Here is a 21,701-nt window from a genome sequence, read left to right as displayed (position 1 = left end):
ATTCAGATGTTGATGTCTTCATCTTTACCTTCAATTCACAGTGACCCTTAACATTATGAAACAGTGCAAGAAACAAGGTTTTAAACTTCAGTTTGAAAACACATTGATTGTATCATTGTTTTAAGCACTACAGCTTAGATTTGGTGTGATGTTTTGAAACTGTATTGCATTTTTAATCCAATTCACCTTCTCCCATTGTAGAGATTATGTCCCATTATTTAATAGCTGGACTTTTATCACCATAGAAAGGTAAATCCTAAAGATAGTGCAAGATTACTTTGTATATTTTAACCCTATTCTTCTATTCATATCCCTCCCTCACTTTAGGGACCTTTTTCAGATAAGCCTGCTTAAAAATACTTGCTTCTTCCTGTGGAAGAAGCATTTAAGAAATTCAGATTAATTAACTTGACTCAAGTTGTTTACTGATCATAAAAAGGGATGATAGACTACAGCTCATGTAAGACAATGCAGTTCTTTTACAAGAAGTTTGATTTATGTATATTGACTTTAGTCAAATCTGTCTTTCTTCATAAATTGGTTCAGAGGAAAAGGATGCACGCTACTTACTATATGCCTGTCAGAACTTAACAGCTCTGAGATGTACACTTGAAGGAGGTGTACACAGTTGAAGGAGATGACAATTAATGCAAGACCTAACTTCTGGTCTTTCTACTTTCCTGTGTGCATTTACAAAGTGTCTTTCACTGTTCCTTCAGGAACAAACTGCTCCAGCATGGGTCCCCCACGAGTCCATAGGTCCTGCCAAGGACCCTGCTCCAGTGTGGGCTTCCCACAGAGTCACAGCCTACTTTGGTCATCCACCTGCTCCAGTGTGGGGTCCTTCATGGGCTGCAGGTAGATCTCTGCTCCCACCTGGACTCATCCACATGTCCCTTCAACTCAAGTTCACACTAGAGTTCCAGCCTGTCCAGTACAGCAGCACAGAAACAGCAGCGATGCCATGGCCATTCGCCAACCCAGGCGCATCATCATTGCTGTTATCAAAATGTGCATAGGGTTTTTCCTCTCCAGGTGCAGGACCCTACACTTGCCTTTGCTGAATTTCAAAAGTTCTATTCTGCCCATCCCTCCAGCCTGTCAAGATCCTTCTGAATGGCTGCATAGCTCTGAGGTGTCAGCTACTCCTCCCAGTTTTGTATCATCAACAAACTTGCTGAGGAGGTATCCACCCCCTCATCCAAGTAATTGATGAATAAGTTAAGCAATACTGGACTCAGTACTGACTCTTGGGGGCATTGCTAGTTATAGGCCTCCAACTAGATTCTGGGCCACTGTAGTTGTTTCACGTTCGCCAAATTCTGTTACACCAAATTTAGTGTAGTGGTTTGTGTGTCTACTCTCTTTTCCGTCTGGAAGATAGGATTTGGGAGAAAAAGGCAAAACAGGCCCAACTTAAAGTAAACAGGTATTTTTATTAACATACACTAAGAAAAAGAAAAAAAAAAACCCAAAATAACAAATGAACCTTCTAAACCAACCCTTTCTCCTACCACAAACTGTTTACCTTCCCACACAACATAGAGAGAAAACTATGAATTTCAGTCAGTTGCAACCATCCAAACATAATCTTGCATCACCTTGGGAGAGGAGTCTCTTTAGAGTTTGCATGGAGACATTCGCCACAAGAAAAAACAGTCTGGTGGCTCCCAATGTCACAAATCTGCAACCGCCTGGAATTTTTGCAGATTGTGCAGTCCCACCCATTAGGAGCCTTTCCCCTGGCTACTCATGGGCCTCAGCATATTTGGGGTACCGTTTAAGAATGCTTCTTCTAGTATAAAACAAGGATTCTCTTCTTCTATCTCTAAAATAATCTCTATCTCAAAAGAAATAGAAACCTCCTTTTAGCCCAGGAGCCAGGGCTTCAGAATCACTTCCTCTCTAGAATCATCTTAATCTCAAAAGCTGAGACCTCCTTATTTTTACCCCAGGAGCCAGGGGCTTACTCTATTCAAAATTCTCAATTAAATCTCAATTATATCAGTACACAACCCTTTGACTAGAACATGCATTCCCCCAAACAGCATTATGATATTACAAGAAATAGTCCATTTCTCCATGGTTTACATCCAGAGAAGTCCAGTCAAAAATGTCCACTTCCTCCATCCCTTCTTCCGATAGTCTTTATCAGTTCTTTTGCTGACTTTGTCTCATGCTGTCTCTCTATGTTTAAAATCACTCTGTCTTCCATGGAGGAAAGGGTTAATGTCTTTGCCCCGAGTCTTTCTTTCTCTTGAGTTGGCTCCCGGTGTTGAACTTCAAAGCCGAGCAGGTGATGGGAGATGGGGGGGAAGCATGCTCAGGAACTCTGATAGATGCTTCCCTCGGGCCAGCGGCGCCATCGGCCCAGCCAGGACACGGCCTAGCCAGGGCCTGCCCCTCCCCTCCAGCACTGCCGATCTGCAGCCTTTCCCTTCCCCCCTTCGGCAGCCAAGGGCAAGGGGGATGGGGAGAGGGGAGGAAGGGGACATAGCTGGCCTGGGCCACTGCTCGAGGGGCAGCGGTCCCCAGAGGCCCAGCCAGGCCCGGCCCCCCGACCACCTGGGGGGCGGCGGGCCCTGGACTGGGCCTCTAACTTAAGATGTGATGTTACCTTCTGGCCAGCCGGAAGAGAAAAGACCAGTCACCTGGGATCCTCTGATTTTAAGCCTGAGTTTTCCAGAGGCATAACTAACTCTTTAATTGGTCAGTTAAGATGTCAACATCTGCTATAACTTCCTTAGGAAAAAAACCCTCACATCCGTGCTAAACTACCACAGCCACTGATCACAACCCTCTGAGACCTGCCATTCAGCCAATTCTCAATCCACCTCACCATCTACTCATCCAGACCATGTTTCCTGAGATTGCCTATGAGATATCATGAGAGACAGTGTCAAAAGCCTTGCTGAAGTCCAGGTAGACAATATCCACTCCTTTCCTCACATCTATCCAGCCAGTTGTCTCATCGTAGAAGGCAATCACATTGGTTAAGCATGATGTCCCCTTGTTAAATCCATGTTGACTACTGATCACCTTGTCTTCCATGTGCTTAGAGTTGGCCTCTAGGATGAGCTGTTCCATCACCTTGCCAGAGATCGAGGTCAGGCTGTAGTTCCCTGTGTCCTCTGTCTTGCCCTTTTTGAAGACTGGGGTGACATTCGCTTTCTTCCAGTCTTCAGGCACCTCTCCTGATCTCCACAACCTTTTAAAGATGATTGTGAGTAGCCTAGAAATGATGTCCACCAGCTCCCTCAGCACTCATGAGTGCATTCTATCAGGGCCCATGGACTTGTGGATGTCAAGTTTGACTAAATGGTCTCTAACCCAATCCTCCTCAACCAAGGGAAAGTCTTCTTTTCTCCTGACCTTCTCCCTGGTCTCCTGGGTCAGGAATTCCTGAGGATTGGCCTTGGCAGTGAAGACTGAAGCAAAGGAGTTCAGTATCTCAGCCTTCTCTGCAAACTGTTGCAGAGGGTCCCTGTTCCATTCCGTTGTGGGCTCACATTTTCTCTGGTATTCCTTTTGTTATTCATGCATTTGAAGAAGCCCTTCTTGTTATCCATGCCCTCCTTAGCCAGATTTAATTCCAGATGGGCCTTGGCCTTCCTTGCTTCATTTCTGCATACTCTCACAACATCCCTATATTCATCCCAGGTGGCCTGTCCCTGCTTTCACCTCATGTATCTCCTGCTTATGTCTGAGTTTTAACAGTTCCTTGTTCATCCATGCAGGTCTCCTGCCCCTTTTGCTCAATTTATTGCCCATGGCAATGCACCATTCTTGAGCCCTGCGGAAGTGGTGCTTGAATATTGACCAGTTCTCTTGTACCCCTCTTTCTCTAGGGCACATTCCCATGGGATTCTTCCAAGAAGGTCCCTGAAGGGGCCAAAGTTAGCTCTCCTGTAGTCCAGTATTGTGATCTTACTCATTGTCCTGCTTCCTCCTCACAAGATACTGAATTCCACGATCTCATGGTCACTGTAGCCAAGACTGCTCCCAACCTTCACATCTCCAACCAGACCTTCCTTGTTAGTCAGTATAAGGTCCAACAGCACACCATTCCTCATTGGCTCCTTCATCACCTGTATGGGAAAGTTATTGTCAATGCTTTCCAAGAACCTCCTGGATTGTTTGTACCTTGCTGCTTGTTTGTACCTTGCTGTGTTGTTCCTCCAGCAGATGTCAGATGCTATCACAGAAGCACCACAAACTTCCAAAAACTGACTCTGTCAAACATGGGGCCAGCTCCTGATTTCTTCTCACAGAAGCCCCCCCCCCATCCCCACCCCTGCAGCCCCCCCCACTTGCCATGTAAACCCAATACAGGCACCAAAAAGGGCTATTGTGATTTAACCACAGTAGGCAGCTTAACATCACACAGCTGCTCACTCACTCTCATCTTGTCAGGTCTCTCATGTCTCTCATCTCATTGCTCCTATATCATCCTGTCTCTCTTACCTGTCTTGCCTGGTCTCCCTCTCCTCATCTCTCTTCTGCCTCTGTCAGCTTGTCCCTCATCTTGTTTCCTGTTGCAGCTCTCTCATCTCTAGCCTCTAACCTCTTGACTCTCTGTCTCTCTTCTCATCACTTGCCTCCCCTTTTCTTCTTCTTTCTCCCATCTCTCATTTCCTCTTGTCTCTCATGGCTTGTCTCATATTTTGTCTCATTTCTCATGTTCCACCTCTCATCCCCCCCATACTTCTCGCCTCTCACATTGCAGTTCTCTTGCCCCTCCTCGTCTCTCATCTCCCTTGTGTCTCTACTCTCTCAAGTTGCTCTCACCTTTCTCATCTCTTATCACATGAAACCCTCTCCCCCATCATAGAATCATAGAACATCCTAAGTTGGAAGGGACCAACAAGGATCATCAAAGTCCAGCTCCTGGCCCTGCACAGGATAGCTCCAAGAATCCCACCATGTGCCTGAAAGTGTTGTTCAAATGCTTCTTGGACTCAGTCAGGTTTGGTGCTGTGACTACTTCCCTGGGGAGCCTGTTCCAGTGCTCAACCACCCTCTGGATGAAGAACCTTTTCCTAATATCCAACCTAAACCTCCCCTGACACAACTTCAAGCCATTCCCTCAAGTCCTGTCACTGTGCACCAGAGAAGAGATCAGTGTCTGCCCCTCCTCTTCCCCTCACAAGGAAGCTGTAGAATGCAATGAGGTCTCCCCTCAGTCTCCTTCAGGCTGAACATATCAAGCAACCTCAGCCACTCCTCGTACAGCTTAACCTCCTACACTCTTCACCATCTTCATAGCCCTCCTTTGGATGCTCTCTAATAGGTTATCTTTCTTATATTGTGGCACCAACTTCCCCCAGGACTCAAGGTGAGGCCACCCCAGTGCAGAGCAGAGCAGAGCAGAGCAGAGCAGAGCAGAGCAGGGAAATCTCCTCTGTTGACCAGCTGGCAATCCTGTGCTTGATGCACCCCAGGACATGGTTGGCCCTCCTGGCTGCCAGGGCACACTGTTGACTTATATTCAACTTGCCATCAACCAGGACCTTGTGTGAATCAACACATACAGGTAACCAAGGTGACCATCAAAACACAACTTTATTTCATTACCTCGCTAGCAACGCTGGGCAGCAGAGACACATGGGGACACTGGCTCTGTTAGGCTTAGTTCATTCTAGTGGACAGCAGTGGAGGGGAGAGGGCAGGGCAGCTGCTGCCCCCAATATATCAAAAGGCTTTGGGCATGCACAGTTTATCACAAGGCTGTGCTTTTATGATCTCTCTCTCTCTTCCAGAAGGAGGCTCAAGCATGTCTGTGAGAGTGTGTTATCTCTGCACAGGAATTCTACTTCTCAAAACAGGCAGAGAACAAACAACACTAGGCATAATAAGTGAAGTTTTCAAGGTTACTTTGAGTGAAATTATTCTCTCCTTGCCAAATATTCCAGTTTTAACCCTTTGCTCTCAACAAACCCCCAGGTCCTTTTCTGTGGTGCTGCTTTCCAGCATCTCATTTCCTAGTCTCTATATCCATCCAGGGTTGCTCTGTCCCAGGTGCAGAATCTGGCTCTTGCCCTTATTAAACTTCATATGGTTGGTGATTGCCCAGCCCTCTAAATTATCAAGGTCTCTCTGTAGGGCATCTCTGCCTTTGAGGGAGTCAAGACCTCCCAATTTTGTATCATCTGCAAACTTGCTTAGCATACCTTTGCCAGTCTGATGTCACCCCATTCACTTGCGCCTGACCCGTGAGTGCGTTGCTCATCTATCACATGATGTGTTTATCTAGCTGTGGGCTGGACATTTTGCCCAGAAGGATACTATAAGAGTATCAAAAGCTCGGCTGAAGTCCAAAAAGATTACATCAAGTGGCTTTCCTTGACCAACTAGGTGGGTTACCTTGCCATAAAAAGAAATGAGGTTTGACAAGCAGGACTTTCCCCTCATGAAGCCATGCTGGCTGTGACCAATGACTGCATTGTCTTTCAAGTGTTTTTCAATAACTCTCAGAATAATCTTCTCCATAACCTTACCAGGCACTGAAGTGAGACTAACAGGCCTGTAGTTTCCAGGGTCATCCTTCTTGTTTTTTTTTTTTAAATTGGGACAACATTCGCCAGCTTTCAGTCAACTGGGACCTCTCCAGATTCCCAAGACAATTCAAAAATCCTCAAGAGAGGCCTTGAAATGACATCAGCCAGCTCTATGAGGATTCTTGTATGAATCCCATCTGGCCTCATAAATTTATAAGGATCCATCTGGAACAGCAGGTCCTTCAAAACTTCAGGGTCAACTGGGAGTTGATAATTCTCACAGCCATGGTTCCTCAGCTCAGGGCACTGGGACCCTGTTAGTCTATGATTGGTGTTGAAGACAGAGGCAAAGAAAGCATTAAGCATATCTGTCTTTTCCATGTCTCTGTGAGGTGACCATCCTCATCCTGTAATGGGCTGATGTAATTTCTGCACTGCCTATTGCCACTAATGTATTTAAAAAAAACACTTTATTGTCCTCCACAGTTCTGGCAGCTTCGACTCCAACTGAGCTTTGGTTGTACAAATATTCCTACAGTGGTGAGCAGCACCTTTTTATTCTTCCCATGTCACCTGACCTTGCTTCCATTTGGCATACACCTTCCTTTTTGGCCTTAGCTCCAGAGGAAGTTCCTTGCTCAGCCAAACCAACGCTCTGCCTTGCCTGCTTGACTTCCAACATTTAGGAATTGCCTGCTTCTGTGCCCTTAACAGGTGATGTTTAAAAGTGACCAGCACTGATGGACCCAGCACCTTCAAAAGCATTTTCCACGGGGACCTTACTCACTAATTCCCTGAGCAGCCTGAAGTCTGCTCTCGTCATGTCCAGAGTTGAGGTTTTGCTGGCACTTTTCCTTCTGTCAACTGAGATTTTAAACTTGATCACTTTGTGGTTGCTGTGGCCGAGACAGCTGCCAATTTCCACTTCTCCCTCAAGACCCTCTCTGTTGACAAGCAACAAATCAAGGAGGGCATCTTTCCTAGTCAGCTCTTAGTACTTTTTCCATAAAGTTGTCATCCAGGTTTCTTAGGAATCTTCTGGACTTGTTTGTACCAGCTATGTGGTATTCCCAGTTAACATCAAGCATGTTGAATTCCCCCATAAAGACAAGGGCAGTTGATGTAGAGGTTTCTCTCAGTTCCTGAAAGTATAATTTGTCAGTGTCATTGTCCTAGCTAGGAGATCTATACTAGACTTCCACAATGACGTCTGCATTATCTGGTTGTCCCTTAATCCTTACCCAGATGCTCTCAACAGCGCCATTGACATCTGTAAGCTCCATACGTTCCAGCCCCTCCAATACATACAATTCCACCCTCTCCCCCCGCCTTGCCTGCTGTGTCTATCCCTCCTGAAGAGCCTGTAACTGTCCAACATGACACTCCAATCACAGGACTCATCACACGAGGTTTCACTTATGCTAATGATGTCAAATCTCTGGGTCTGGGCTGTCGTGGTTTGTTATTGGCCAAACGCTAGGCACCTACAAAAGTCATTTGTTCATTCTCTTCTGTTATAGTTGGGCAGGGGAGAGGGAAAAAAAAGTTAACAAAGGTCTCATGAGTTGAGATAAGGACTGGGAGAAAAACACTTTGAGGGCAAAACAGGTTCAAATTTGAAGGTATACGGTAAATTTATTATTAACAGTCAGAGGAGGATAATGAGAAGTAAAATAAGCTTTTAAAACACTTTTTTTTCCCTCCCAGCTCCTCTCTCTTTCTCACCGACAGTGCAGGGAGACAGAGCATGGGGGTTTTGATTAGTTTGTCACTCGAGATTTTCTTTTTGTTCGCTCAGGAGGGGAGTCTTTTCTGGTGTGCTGTGGGCTCCCTTCTATGGGCAAACAGTTTTTCCAAAACTGTTGTGGTGTGGGTTACTCATCCATGGGGTGCAGTCTTTTAAGGATAGGCTGCTCTAGTTTGGGAGCAAGAGTTCTCTTTCTCTATCACTGGAAGCAGGGGCCCTCTCTCTGTTTGGGTTTCCTACTGGATCACAGCTTTCTCTAGCATCTACCTGCCCCGGCATGAGTGCTTCTGTCACGGGCTGCAAGTGGATTTCTGCATCCCCCAAGGACTCCATGGATTAAAGGGAGATAGTTTATTTCACCATGTTCTTCATTACGGCTTGCAGAAGAATCTTGGTTATTTAACACCTTTCTTCATGCGGGTGCCAGGAAGGAGAACCTGCCCGTGGCGCGGCTGGCTAGGGGCAGCCAGGCAAGCAAGGCTCACTGCAGGCCACGCCAGGATGGTGGTGGCCACAGCAGCCCATTGCCACAGGCTGTGCTGGGATGGCCCTGGTGGCAGTGCCTCGCTACCTCTGGAAAAAAAAATGTGCACATGCTGTTTTGATCTTCTTCTTAAATATATCATCACAGAGGTGTTACCAGCCTGTCTAATTGGGCCAGCAGGACATCTATCTTCAGCGCCATCAGATTGGCTCTGTCAGACATGGTGGGACCTTCTAGCAGCTTCTCACAGAAGCCACTTCTGTGGTCCCCCCTGCTGCCAAAAACCAGGCTATGCCAAATCAACACAGGGCCAAAGCTTTGAGCCCGTCTTGTTTGTTCCTCTTGCTACATGCGTTGGTATAGAAACACTTCAGGTGTGGTTGATTGTAGCTGATACCTCATGGAGCCGATTGGCCGGATGAGGGATCCCACTAGTGCTCACCTCATCATGTTTTGGCACACCGTCCCACTGTCTATCACTGGCAAGCCTAGTTTCATCCCTTTCCCCTTCCAATCTAGGTTAAAGCCCTACTAGTTCCTGTGCTAGAACCATTTTTCCCCTCTGAGAAAGGTCCATTTAATCAGGTGTCAGTAGATCAGGCGTTGAGATCACTCCATGGTCATAACACCCAAAGTTTTTCCAATGACACCAGCCTGGGAGCCATGTGTTGATCTGATGGATCTGCCTGTTCCTTTCTATATTATACCTTGCTACTGGAAGGATCAAGGAAAAGACTACCTTTGCTCCCGATCTTTCAACCAGTTTTCCCTAGGCCCTGAAATCCCTTTTGATTGTCCTTAGACTTCTCTTTGTTATCTCATCATTACTGACTTGAAGAACCTATAACAGATAATCAGAGGACCTTATTAGACTGGAGAGTTTTTCAGTAATGTCCCTTACCTGAGCCCGTGGGAGACAGCAGACTTCCCTGTGGGTTGTGTCTGGTCTGCATATAGGGCCCTCTGTTCCCCTTAGAAGGGAGTCACATATGACAACTACCTTTCTTCTCCTCTTAACAGAGGTGGTCATGATGCAGGGGGTAGGTTTTGTTGCCCTAGGTGGCCCCTCCATCCCAGAAGGACCTTCCTCCACCTCATCAGTTGACTGTCCTGGTTCCAGGGCTTCATACCTGTTGTAAAAAGTGACAGTCCTACTTGTCATTGTCAAGTTTTCAGGCAGAGGAGCCTTCCTTCCAGTATGGACAGTGACCAGCTTCCAGCCTTCGTGTTCAACAGATGTTTGACTAGCTACTTGACAGGGTTCCAGGTTGTCCTGGTTCTGGCCAGGAGGGGCATGGCTAGGACCTGGAAGTTATTCTATACCACCTCATGTCATTATCAGGGGTGGGAGGAAGGGAGTCTCTTCCACAGTTGGCATAGTGAGGCAGAGAGAGTGATTGGATATTGTCTATTGTCGGGGCATTTCCATCTTTTCTTGTTCTGGTTCCAACCAGGACAGGGTTAATTTTTTGCAGTAGCTGGGGTGGGGCTCAGCTAGGACATGGAAGTTATTCAATACCACCTCATTGCTGGGGGCAAGAGGAAGGGACTCTCTTCAAGGTAAGAAGGGGTTCCTTCTCATGGAGAAAATATGGTGAGGGGAAGATGATTGGTATTGTTTATTGTTGCTGGCTCCATGGTGAGCATTTTTTTGCATGTGAATCATTCTCAATATTTGCATACTTTTGTTAATATCATTGCTGTTACTGTTTGTTTTCTTACCGCATTGCTGTTTCCAGTAAATTGTTCTTCTCTCAACTTGTGATCTTAACCTTTTGTGCCTCCAGTTCTCCAGCCTGCCACAGGGGGAGGGGGAGGAGTGAGCGGGCAGCAGTGTGGTTTGGAGAGTGTCAGTGGGAACACTAAATTGGGGAGTACCATTCCTAAACCAGACATGGGTTAACCTGGCTCTCCACTACGATGGAAGTGGGAGACAGTGACAAGAAACAAACCTCTCCAGTCACACTAATTAATGGACTGTCAAGAAACTACAGACACCATTTCCTGGAAGATCAACATGGACCTTGCAACTGATAAGATGTTAAACCAGAGGGGATCCCAGACTTCAAACTAGGATGGATGCAGAAATTGATAGAACTATACAAACTGATTAAGAGAATTACAGGGGAAAGAGGAAGCAGGGAGAGACAAAGAGGAGGGATAGACAGAAAGGAGGATAAAGGTTTCCAGTCACAGGTAAAATGGAGCCAGTCAGTATGCTTGTCTGGCTGAGCCCTGTGCCTGATCACTACAGTCTGTCCTATTTTCTTATATTTTCTTTTAAAATGTTTTCTTAACTATTGCCCTGCTTAATCTCACTCTCTGTCCTCTGTGTACGGGTTGTGGCTTAACCCCAACTGGCAACTAAATATCACACACAGCTGCTCGCTCACTTCCCTTTGCCCCCACCCCCATTGTGATGGGAAGGAGAATCAGGAAAGAAAATTAAACTTGTGGATTGCGATAAAAACAGTATAATAATTGAAACTAAGTAAAATACAACATGTAGTGGTTTCACATTCACATTTGTTTCTGTTTGCCAAATTTAGTGTACTGGTTTGAGTGTCTTTTCTGCTGTGAGATAGAATCAGGAGAAAAAGGCAAAACAGGTCTAACATAAAAGTAAACAGATAGTTTTATTAACACACACTAAAAAGAGAAAGAAGAAAAAAATCAAATTAAACTTTCAAAACACTCTTCCTTTCCCCCACAAACTGTTCACTTTCCCACAAACAGCATAAAGAGACAAAACCTGTGATTTTCAGTCAGTTTCACCATTTAAAAAATAATCTTTCATCAGTTCTTCAGGGAGAAGAGTCTCTTTTAGTTTACCATGGAATTTCCCTCACTGACAACCTAGAACAGTTCTCGTGTGGGTTTTAACTGTCGCAAAAACATCCACTCGGGGAAACCTGCTTCCGTGACCCCTCCCATTAGCAGTTGCCCAAGCTGCTTATGGGTCACGGGTCTAGACACTTGAATACTGGGGTGTAGTGATTTAGGGCAAATTTGGGAGGAAGCCTTCTAAGGGGCCCTCCCTCCCCTCCCCCAACCGGTTCGGGAAAAAACCCTCCTCAGAGAGAAGTGGAAAGAACCCTGTCTATTAAACAGGCAAAGCACTCCCCAGCACAATAAATTGAACAATACTGGATGACAAGAACTTCGTGCCGCTCTGGAGAGAAGACAAATTTAGGAAAGAAGTCCCTCCTGTAGGTGGTTGCTCTGTCTCAGTCCCTCTGGTACTGGGAAAAGTTGCTGCGCAGGGTTGATCCCAGTGGGTTCCAGGTGCAAGCCCCCATGGTGCTCCTCCGGGTCCTCAGTCCAGAGAGATTTTGAACAGTTTCAAGGGAAGGTGAAAAAAGGGAAAAAAAAAAAAAAAAAAAAGGGGGAAAAAAAAAGAAAGAAAAAAAGAAAAAAACCACGAAGCTTCTCCCTCTCAGCTAGCTATACCCTAACTAACTAAAAAGAGGGGGGGGGGGGAGGAAGAAGAGCTGTCCGTCCCGCACCGTGTGTTGCTGACTCCGACTCTCAAGGCCAGCCGGAGGAGGAAGGAAAACAAACTGTGTGCCTTTCCCTCCCCCCTGCTCCCAGACCCAATACCAAAGGCACAAAGTGCAATATCCAGCACAAACCCAACAGACGATTGGGGATACAAACATCATAACGTCACTCTAGGACATGGGGTGTCACCTTTTAAAGATTAATAGCTTCAAAGGCAAAGGATTCTTCATCTCAAGGAACAGAGATATCTTCTCACTTCTTCACTGGTGCAGAGGGCTTCTCATCTCTGTCTGTTCAAGCATCTCATGGGATCATAATCACTTAGTCAATCACAAGCACCTTTGCTCAGAATCCACACACAAATCTTACAATCATCTCCCCAAATGCATATCTCTTCCATGATTTAAAGGGATAAACTACATATAGAGTTCATTTCCACAGTTCAATAAGAAGTCCAGCCTAAAATGGAATGACAACTTCCTCAATCCCTTCCTCCAATCAGTCCTTTCACTTTTGCTCTACTGACTTCGTACTGTGTCTTCTCTATGTTCACTCTCTCAGGGAAGGGTTAAGCTTTGGAAGCTTCATTTTGCCAGGAAAAGGTTAAATCTGTCCAGGCCTGCGATGGTCATGTGATCTCTGCCGGGCAGCAGCCTCTCCAGCCTGGGATCTCAGAGCGGCTGGGCTTTCCCCCTCTCCTTTTTCTCCGCCCGGGAGTCACCAGAGGAGAGGGATGAGGAGGGGGGGGGGGCGGGGGGAACCCTGCCCACCCCTCGATGACAATCGGGGCGGGCTCGGCCCAACCGGGCCCATAGCTGTTACCAAGGGCCCGGCAGGCATTCCTTCTCGGCTCGGCCGGCTCCAGGGCTTGGGGTAGGCTTTAAAACTAGCTGATGTTAAGCTGCGACCTGCCCCCCCCCCCCCCCCCCACCAGGAGCCGATGGAGCCCAGCCAGGCCTCAGGCCAGCTCCCTCGCCAAACAGGGAGAGCGGCAGGGCCCGGCCGGCCTGGGCCCGGAGGCACGGCCAGGCCCTGAGCCGACTCCCCCCCAGGAGAAGGAAGCAGCAGGGGCCTAGCCGGCCTGAGCCACTCCTCGGAGCGGCTGCTAGGGCCAGTTGTTACCTGCTGTTCCTGGAAGAAAAAGACTGGCTTGGACAAAGTCTCAGCTTTATATGGGTATTACCAAAAGTTGCATTCAGCTTTCTCAGTGGTCAAACCATATGCCAGTAGCTAAGAATTGGCTTCTGATAGGTCCCTGTCCTTTCCAAAACAATTCCAAGGTCCTGACAGGGCAATATCCCATATTCCTCTTTAACTAAAAACCAAACTGTGTTAACCCATAACATGTTGGTAATATGGTAATACTAATACTACTGCTAATAGTTGTAATAAAAATGAGAGGGAGAGAGGAAGGTAAAACCCAAGAAAAAGAAGTGATGCACAATACATATGCTCACTGCCCACTGACCAAGCAGCAATTGGCCCCTTCTGGCTAACTCCTCCCAGTTTAGTCACTGAGCATGATGTTCTGTGGTACAGACTATCCCTTTGGGAAGTTCAGGTCAGCTGTCTGGAGTATGCTCCTCCCAGCTTCTTGTGCAGCTCCTCCCTGGCAGAGCATGAGACACTGAAAAGCCCTTGACTCAGGGTAAGCACTGCTCAGCAACAACCAAAACATCCGTGTGTTATCAACATTACTCTCATGCTGAGTCCGAAACACAGCACTGTACCAGCTACTGAGAAGAAAATGAATTCTATCCCAGCTGAAACTAGGACAGTATGCATGCTGCAAGGAACAGGTGGCAGCTGCTGGTCAGACCCATGTGTGTGTGTGAGTGAAATTTGGTGCCCAGCTACTGGAGTCAGACTGGGGGGTGTAGGCACCCTGGGGCCTGTGGTGTCAGCTACAGGAGTGAGTAAGGGTTCTCTACCATCAGTAGTTGGACAGGCCATGGCTCTCTGAATCATCATCTTATGGTTTGGGTTGGAAGGGACCTTTAAAGGTCCAACCCCACTGTCATGAGCAGGGAATCCCTTTATGGTCAGGTTGTTCCTAATGTCCCCCAAGATGAGGTTTGTCTTCTTGGTTGCCAGGGCTCACTGCTGACTCATATTGAGCTTTCTGTCAACCAGCACTCCCAGATCCCTTTCTGCAAGTTTACTGAAGATTACTCTAATTCCTGTTATACATAAGTGTGGTCATTTGACCCTGATGGATGCCAGGTACCCACCAAAGCCACTCTATCACTCCCTTCTTCAACTAGAAATGGGAGAGAAAATATAATGAAAGGCTCATGAGTTAAGGACTGGGAGAGATCACTTGTTGATTACCATCAGAGGTAAAACAGACTCGACTTGGGGAAATTAATTATATTTATTAACAATCAAAATCAGAGCAGGATAATGGGAAGCAAAACAAATCTTAAAAACACCTTCCCCCCAACCCTCCCTCCTTCCTGGGCTCTACCTTCTCCCTCCCCAGCAGCACAGGAAGACAGAGAATGGGAGTTACAGTCAGTTCAGCACACATTCCTGCTGCTGCTCAGGGCGAGGTGTCAGAGTCCTTCCCCTGCTCCAGCGAGGGGTCCTTCCCATGGGAGACAGTCCTCCATGAACTTCTCCAATATGAGTCCTTCCCACAGGCTACAGTTCTTCAGGTACTGCCCCAGTGTGGATCCCTTACTGTGGGGTGCAGTCCTTCAACCACAGCCTGCTCCACTGTGGGTCTCCCACTAGGTCACAAGTCCTGCCAGCAAAGCTGGTCCAGCATGGGCTTCTCTCTCCATGAGTCTGCAGAGCCCTGCCAGGACCCTGCTCCAGCATGGGCTTTCCATGGAGTAACAGCCTCCTCTCAGGCATCCACCTGCTTCATTGTGGGGCTCTTCCATGGACTGCAGGGGCACAGCTGCTTCACCATGGTCTTCACCACAGGCTGCAGAGGAATCTCAGCTCTGGTGCCTGGAGCACCTCCCCCTCCTTCTTCACTGTCCTTGGTGCCTGCAGAGTTGCTTCTCTCACATGTTCTCACTCCACTCTTTTCTGAGTGCAATTGTTTTCATGCAATGCCTTTTTCTTCCTTCTTAAATATATTATAATAAATGTGTTATTACCATCACGGATTGTCTCAGCCTTGGCCAGTGGTGGGTCTGTCTTGGAGCCAGCTGGCTTTGGCTCTGTCAGACATGGAGGAAGCTTCCAGCAGCTTTTCTCAGAAGCTACCCCTGTAGCCCCTCCCCAACTCACAAAACCTGGCCACACAAACCCAACAGAGTAAGTCATCCTCAGTCTTATTTATGATAATCTAAATAGGTTTTCTTTTTAAGGTATTTTCCTTCAATGTTGGACCATTTCTGTGCTGTATCCAAATTTTGAATATTCCTCTTAAAAATGTTAATGCTGCAACCTCCCGTAGGGGTAAAATCCCTGTTTTTATTTCCAGTGATTACATTAACATTATCTGCTAAAAAACCTTACTTGAGTCACTTTTTCACCTTTAAAATGCTTTCCAGGGTCTTCTTTTCAGGTTGAAGCCCCTCATTCTATCACCTGCCAGAACTTTAACTCAGCATTTGAATATGAAAAATTTATAGTGCAACTTAGTAAACCAGAGGAAGGACAGCTTTGAATAATGTGTAGTCATTTACAAACTGATGGCAGGACTTCGACTTATTTCTGATTTTAATGAGTTGTTCCTGAAGTCACATAAATAAGTGAGAAAAGTTTTTGTTTATTTGCATTATTAAAAAAGATAGCTTGACAGCAAGTAAGGTAAGAGAAAACTTTTAATATTTTAGTACATAAGGATTTGAACTGTTTCAGGGAAGAAAATGAGAAGAGAAAATTCTTTCTGGTATTGCATATTTTACCCATTGTATTCTTGCAGTATACTTTATTCAGTGTATGTTAGTTCTTTTTGAAAGCTGACAATATGGAAGGTACTATAATTTACTTGTACTGTGATTACTACATAAATTACTCTTTTTGTTCTTTAGAATTGTGACGGCTTAGTTGGAAATATTTCCATCATTCAGTTTTATTGCATTGATGATTGCAAGTCTTTTTGTGAAAGCATGCTTAATTAAGAAGTAAACATTTATATGTGCGGCTTCTAGAATTAATTATTTTTGTGCATATAGGTAGCTTAAAGTGTGTTGTATTAAAAAGGTTTTGTCTCCTCTCAAAATTTATAATGGTTGCAGCTAATGCATACAAGTGTAGTTAGAAAAGAATCAGGCCTGTGAACAGATGTTTTTCTAAAAGTTCTTTAAAGCAGTAAATAGGTTTGTGTGCACTTTGCTTCTGACTTGATAAATGTATTTGCTATTACAAAGCAGACTGTAAACTGTTAGAAAAAAGTCATGAAGTCAAAAGCTTATTCTCTTCTTGATGTGCTTCAAGCTTTAAGCAGACCTTAGATTAGACAAAGTAATAATATAATATATAATATGAATTTACTAATACTTTAGGCCAAAGCAACATTAAAAAAAAAGAAAAATAAATATCTCTGTGTACTCATGTAATAGTATGTGAAACAATCTTTAGCTAATCCCCAGATTTGATTTTAGGTGAATATGCTTCTTTTAAATCTGAATAAGTGACAAAAAGCAAAGAAGTTTGTGCTGAACTTTTAATTTTACATTTTAATTTTATTCAGAGACCACAATGCAGACATCAGAGACTGGGTCGGACACAGGTTCGACTGTGACTCTACAAGCATCTGTGGCTGGCCAGGCAGCAGGGCCCACACAGGTAGTACAGCAGGTACCGGTTCAGCAACAGGTAGGTGTCTGTTAATTTTGGGAAAACAAAAAACCCTGGCAAGACAGAATGATGCATTTAAATACGTGCAGTGAAGAACTGATTTTGTACAAGGCTGCAAAACCAATTCCTTTTTACTGTTTTATTCAATTTTATTTTGATGAAAATAAAATATCTACATAAGTAGACATGCAGTTTTCAGAGTTTATTTCTTGAACTAGAATATTTGTCAAACACCAGAAATATATATGCATGATTCTATATGTAGATTACTATGAAATGTGTGCAATATCTCATAAAAATCACATTAAATTAAGTGACTGAATATTCACATTTATTCCTTTGAAAGGAATATGTATTTTTAAAATAAATTCAATATAGATGTAAAATACAAAAGCGATGTAATTTTGTACTTCTAAGCTGATGCTGAAAGACATGAAGTAAAACCGTAAGTAATGCATAATTTGGATTCGTTGGGGAATTAAAGGAGCTTCTGAAGCAGCCAGCTCAGCACACACTTCTGTGTCATGATTAATCACCTATGCAGCCCCACCAAAACTGGAGAGTGTGCTGCATAGGGAGATAGAGAAGGGAAGTAGGAGTCGGAAAACAGGAACTGAATGTGAAAAGCCATGACTTTTGTCCAAGAGTCCTTTAGTATGTGTAATTTAGCTTTTTTATTTTTTTTTAATTCTTTGTTTCAGTTGGAAGGTGTCCTGGTTTAGGGCAAATGTGGGAGAAAACCTCCAAATGGGGTCCCTCCAGAATAACAAATTCAAGCAGCCCCTCCCCCAATTAGTCTGGGAAAAAATCTCCTTGGCGAAAAGTGGAAAAAACTATTTATTTAACAAACAAAGTGCCCACAAGCATAAAAAATGAAGAATATGAAACAATGAAACCTCTCGCCGCTCTGAAGAGAGATGGCAAAATTGAGAAAGTCCTTGCCATGAGTGTAGCTCAGCTTGCTCAGTCACTTATTAGTCCCTCCAGTGCTGGAAAATGCCGTCCTGGGCCCCGGTGGGCCACAGGTGTGAGCTCCCAGTGCTCTTCTTGGTTTTCAGTTCAGAGCAGGGTTAAATAGTCCCAAGAAAAAGAAAAAAAAAAAAAAAAAACCAGTCCAGGGAACTTCTCTGCCTCAGCTGGCTAAAAACTAACTAAAAGCAAAGGACATCTCTGTTCCACTGTCTGTCTGTGCTGCAGACAACACAGTCCAGGAGTAGAATGCAGAGGAGTAGGTGCAGTTTCTGCAAAACAAACTGCGCACTTCTTCTTTCCCCCCCTCCACTCTCAGAACCAGGCTTAAAGCTACAGAACACAGTATCCAACATAAACAGAACAGACAATTGGGGATACAAGCATCATAAAGTCACCCTAGGACAGAAGGGATCTACAATGACAGTACTTCGACTACCTGACCACTTCAGGGCTTATCAAAAGCATAATATTAAGGGCATTGTCCAAATACTTCTCAAACACTGACAGTCTTGGGGCACCAATCACGTTTCTAGGAAGCCTGTTCCAGTGTTTTACTGCTCTCTTAGTAAAGAAATGTTTTCTAATATCTAGTCTGAACCTTTTCTGATGCAGCTTTGAACTATTCCTACTCATCCTGTCACAGGATACCAAGGAGAAGAGATCATGATCTCCCTCTCCACTTTCCCTCCATTCAGCTGTCATTGTTTTAGGTTCTTTGGGTGAAATCTGATGTTCTTTTTTTCACATAAGTTGGCTTTACAGTTTCAAAATCAACAATATTAAAACTGAGAATAGCTTGTTTAATTATATAAGTCTGTTTCTGTGCTAGTGAATCACTGTTGTCTAAACTAAAATTTCTAGCATTGTGTTTAGTTTTAAAATTTAAGGTGATTTTTTTTTACATGTGTTGCGAGTTAATGCTGGCTGGATGCCAGGCACCCACAAAAGCCGCTCATTCACTCCTCTTGGCAGCTGGAAAGAGGAGATAAAATTTAACAAAGGTTTCATGGGGAGAGATCACTCATCAAATACTGCCATGGGCAAAACAGGCTCAACTTAGAGATACAAAGTGAATTTATTACTAACAAAATCAGAGTGGGATAATGAGAAGTAAAATTAACCCTTAAAAACACATTCTCCCCACCCCTCCCTCCTTCCCAGCTCTACTGCCTACCCCAGCGGGGCAAGGAGACAAGGAATAGAGGTTATGGTCAGTTCATCACCCATGGCTTCTCCTGCTGTTTAGAGAGAGGAGTCAATTCCCTGCTCTACCATGGGGTCTGTCCCACAGGAGACAGTTCTCTGTGAACTTCTCTGATGTGAGTTCATCTCACAAGCAACAGCTCCCTGTGAGCTGCTGCAACATGAGTGCAACATGAGTCCATCCCACAGGCAACAGTATTCCTCTAACTGCTGCAGAGTGGGTTGTAGCAACGTGAGAGTGACGCCTGGGTCCTAGAGAGCAACAGCATCTCTGAGCCCCAGGCACGCTGCTACAATATATCCAATGACTAAGCGAAGTGATGGGCTTCACGTTTGAAGGTCCGAAAGCTGTTTATTCAGGAACACAGGCAGGAATAGCGAAGGGGTCCAGGGACGAGGAATAGCGGTTCAGGGACGCAACAGCTCTCGGGTTTGGTTTCTCTTCACCCAAGATTTAGGTGGTTCGGTGGTTCGAGTGAGTCTTTTTTGCCCTCTGAAGGCTCTGAGCCAGACGTGAGAATGAAACGGAGTCTTCAAGGTCTTGTTTTTCTGGGTTCTCGCGTGTTTATTATTTTTTATCTTACAAGTTTCTCTGTGCCCAGCTGAGATGTTCACAGCTGCTCGGACACAGGATGACTCCCCTCATGATGGGAGGTCGCTACCTTCTTATACAGATAATTACGTGTGTCTTATTTACAATTCCATGCCAATGCCTATTACCTATACTAAAAGGGTTGTTAGCCGAGGAAAGAACACACAATCGCGAAATTGTATGCGGTGCTTTATTTCAGAGCTCTGGAAGCCGGGGGTCCAGACCCAGATCTCGGCTTGTCCAACATGCTTCATGGTTACAATTTTATACCTTTCTCGTTACATAAGGATTCGTGTTAATCATTAAACCCCATTGTTCCATTGATTCCATCCCGAGGAACAATAGTCTGTGTGATTCTTGCTCAAGATTCTGGTTAGAGAAAATAATCATATTTAGTTACCAAACTGATATTACAATTGACAATTCTGACATGCGTCTTGCTAATGATTATATCGGTACAGATCCTCCTGACCTAACTTTATTCTTTTAGGGCCTGTGCATTCTACCAAGGTTCCCCCTTTCTCTCCCCCTACCACCTGTGCAAAGTTATGCTTTATACTTCATTTAATTAAAACAATAGCATGGAATAACATCCTGGTTACAAGTGGAGCCAATCCCTGTTTTTGGGCCCTTGCTATTTTAGAAATCAATTTAACCCTATGTTATCAGGGTCATTTCTACTTTGACCCAATCCCCTTAAACTCCTTTGTGCCATCATCACATCAGAAGATGGAGGCCAAGGGAGAACAAGAAAAACCCAGGGCACTGCCCTAAATCCTCCATCTTGTTCCCCATTCTAAGAACTCCAAAACTACAAAATTTTCCACCTGGTGATAAACTACACTACTGTCTGTCACACCTTTGTGACTTGTAATTCCTCTCTGTGTTGGAAGTTTTTCCCATGGACTAAAATCAAAGACTATGTCTTCCTGGGCTCTGTGCCAGGGTCTCAAACACCCCCGTACAAATCTCAAACCCTCTTGCTCAGGTCCCAGGCATCTCTGCCAAGGTCCCTGACCTTCCAGGGCAACTGAAGGAATGCCCTGGACTTTGACAAACAGCCTTGAATAAGATCCAGGGATGAGAGCGAGGAGAGGGCCAAGGGCACAGGGTTATAAACAAGACAACTAGGGCTGGTCTTGAGGTCAGGGTCCAATAAGAATAGGAAAAAGTGGTGCAAAGGAGTAAATATGAACTGGGGGGACTAATAGAGGTTACAGGGGTGTAACACTGCGGCAAAATTACCCAATGGGGTTCAAGGGAAGGAAGAACATTCTAGGATGAGTGCATATATGGTAACAGGACTGAATAGGGTGACATAAATTTAACAAACCAATAGAACAATGAAACCCAAGAAATATTAACATGTGCCTGCAAAGGCCCATGGGAGGAAAGTTTTTCTCACCCTAATCTAAAGGAGTATCTTTTCCCATTTGCCTTGGTCCCTCCAGGGTTGAGGCATAGCTACCTTGGGGATAAGCCCCTGGGCCTCCACAGTGGGTCATGTAGTGCAGTCCTTCAAGGACAGGCTGCTCCAGCCTGGGAGCAGGGCCCCTCCCTCCACAGGTCTCCGACAGGATCACAGTCTCCTCCCAGGTGGTGTGGGGCTCTTCCATAGGTTGCGGGTAGATCTCTGCATCACCGTGGTCATCTATGGGCTGCAGGGGGACAGATGCTTCACCATGGTCTTCACTATAGGCTGCAGAAGAATCTCAGCTCTGGTGCCTTGAGCACCTCCCCCCTCCTTCTTCACTGTCCTTGGTGTCTGCATAGTCGTTCTTCTTGCATGTTCTCACTCCACTCTTCTCTGGCTGAAAATTGCAACTGCATCACAACCTTTGTTTTGATTTCTTCTTAAATATGTTATCACAGAAGTGTTACCGCCACCTCTAATTGGCCCAGCCTTGAGCGGCATGTTCATCTTTGGAGCCCCCAGGGATTGGC

General features: G+C 45.2%; 1 protein-coding gene across 5 annotated transcripts in view; it reads left to right on the top strand.

Moving 5' to 3' along the window:
* LOC310922190 (transcription factor RFX3-like) overlaps nt 1-21,701 on the top strand; it is a 214,089-nt gene that overhangs the window by 32,825 nt on the left and 159,563 nt on the right. For 3 of the 5 annotated variants that reach the window (XM_083882606.1, XM_083882603.1, XM_083882608.1), the window contains exon 2: nt 16,884-17,008. In XM_083882606.1, coding sequence (XP_083738732.1) covers nt 16,892-17,008 — 117 coding nt within the window. In that variant the 5' untranslated portion in view covers nt 16,884-16,891. Of the gene's footprint in view, nt 1-12,975; nt 13,103-15,357; nt 15,500-16,883; nt 17,009-21,701 lie in introns of those variants that run through there. The other 2 variants (XM_083882604.1, XM_083882605.1) reach the window with 2 other exon arrangements.

The sequence above is a fragment of the Zosterops lateralis genome (assembly GCF_965231275.1).
Source record: "Zosterops lateralis genome assembly, chromosome: W".
NCBI lineage: Eukaryota > Metazoa > Chordata > Aves > Passeriformes > Zosteropidae > Zosterops > Zosterops lateralis.
This window is presented reverse-complemented; position numbering and strand designations above follow the sequence as displayed.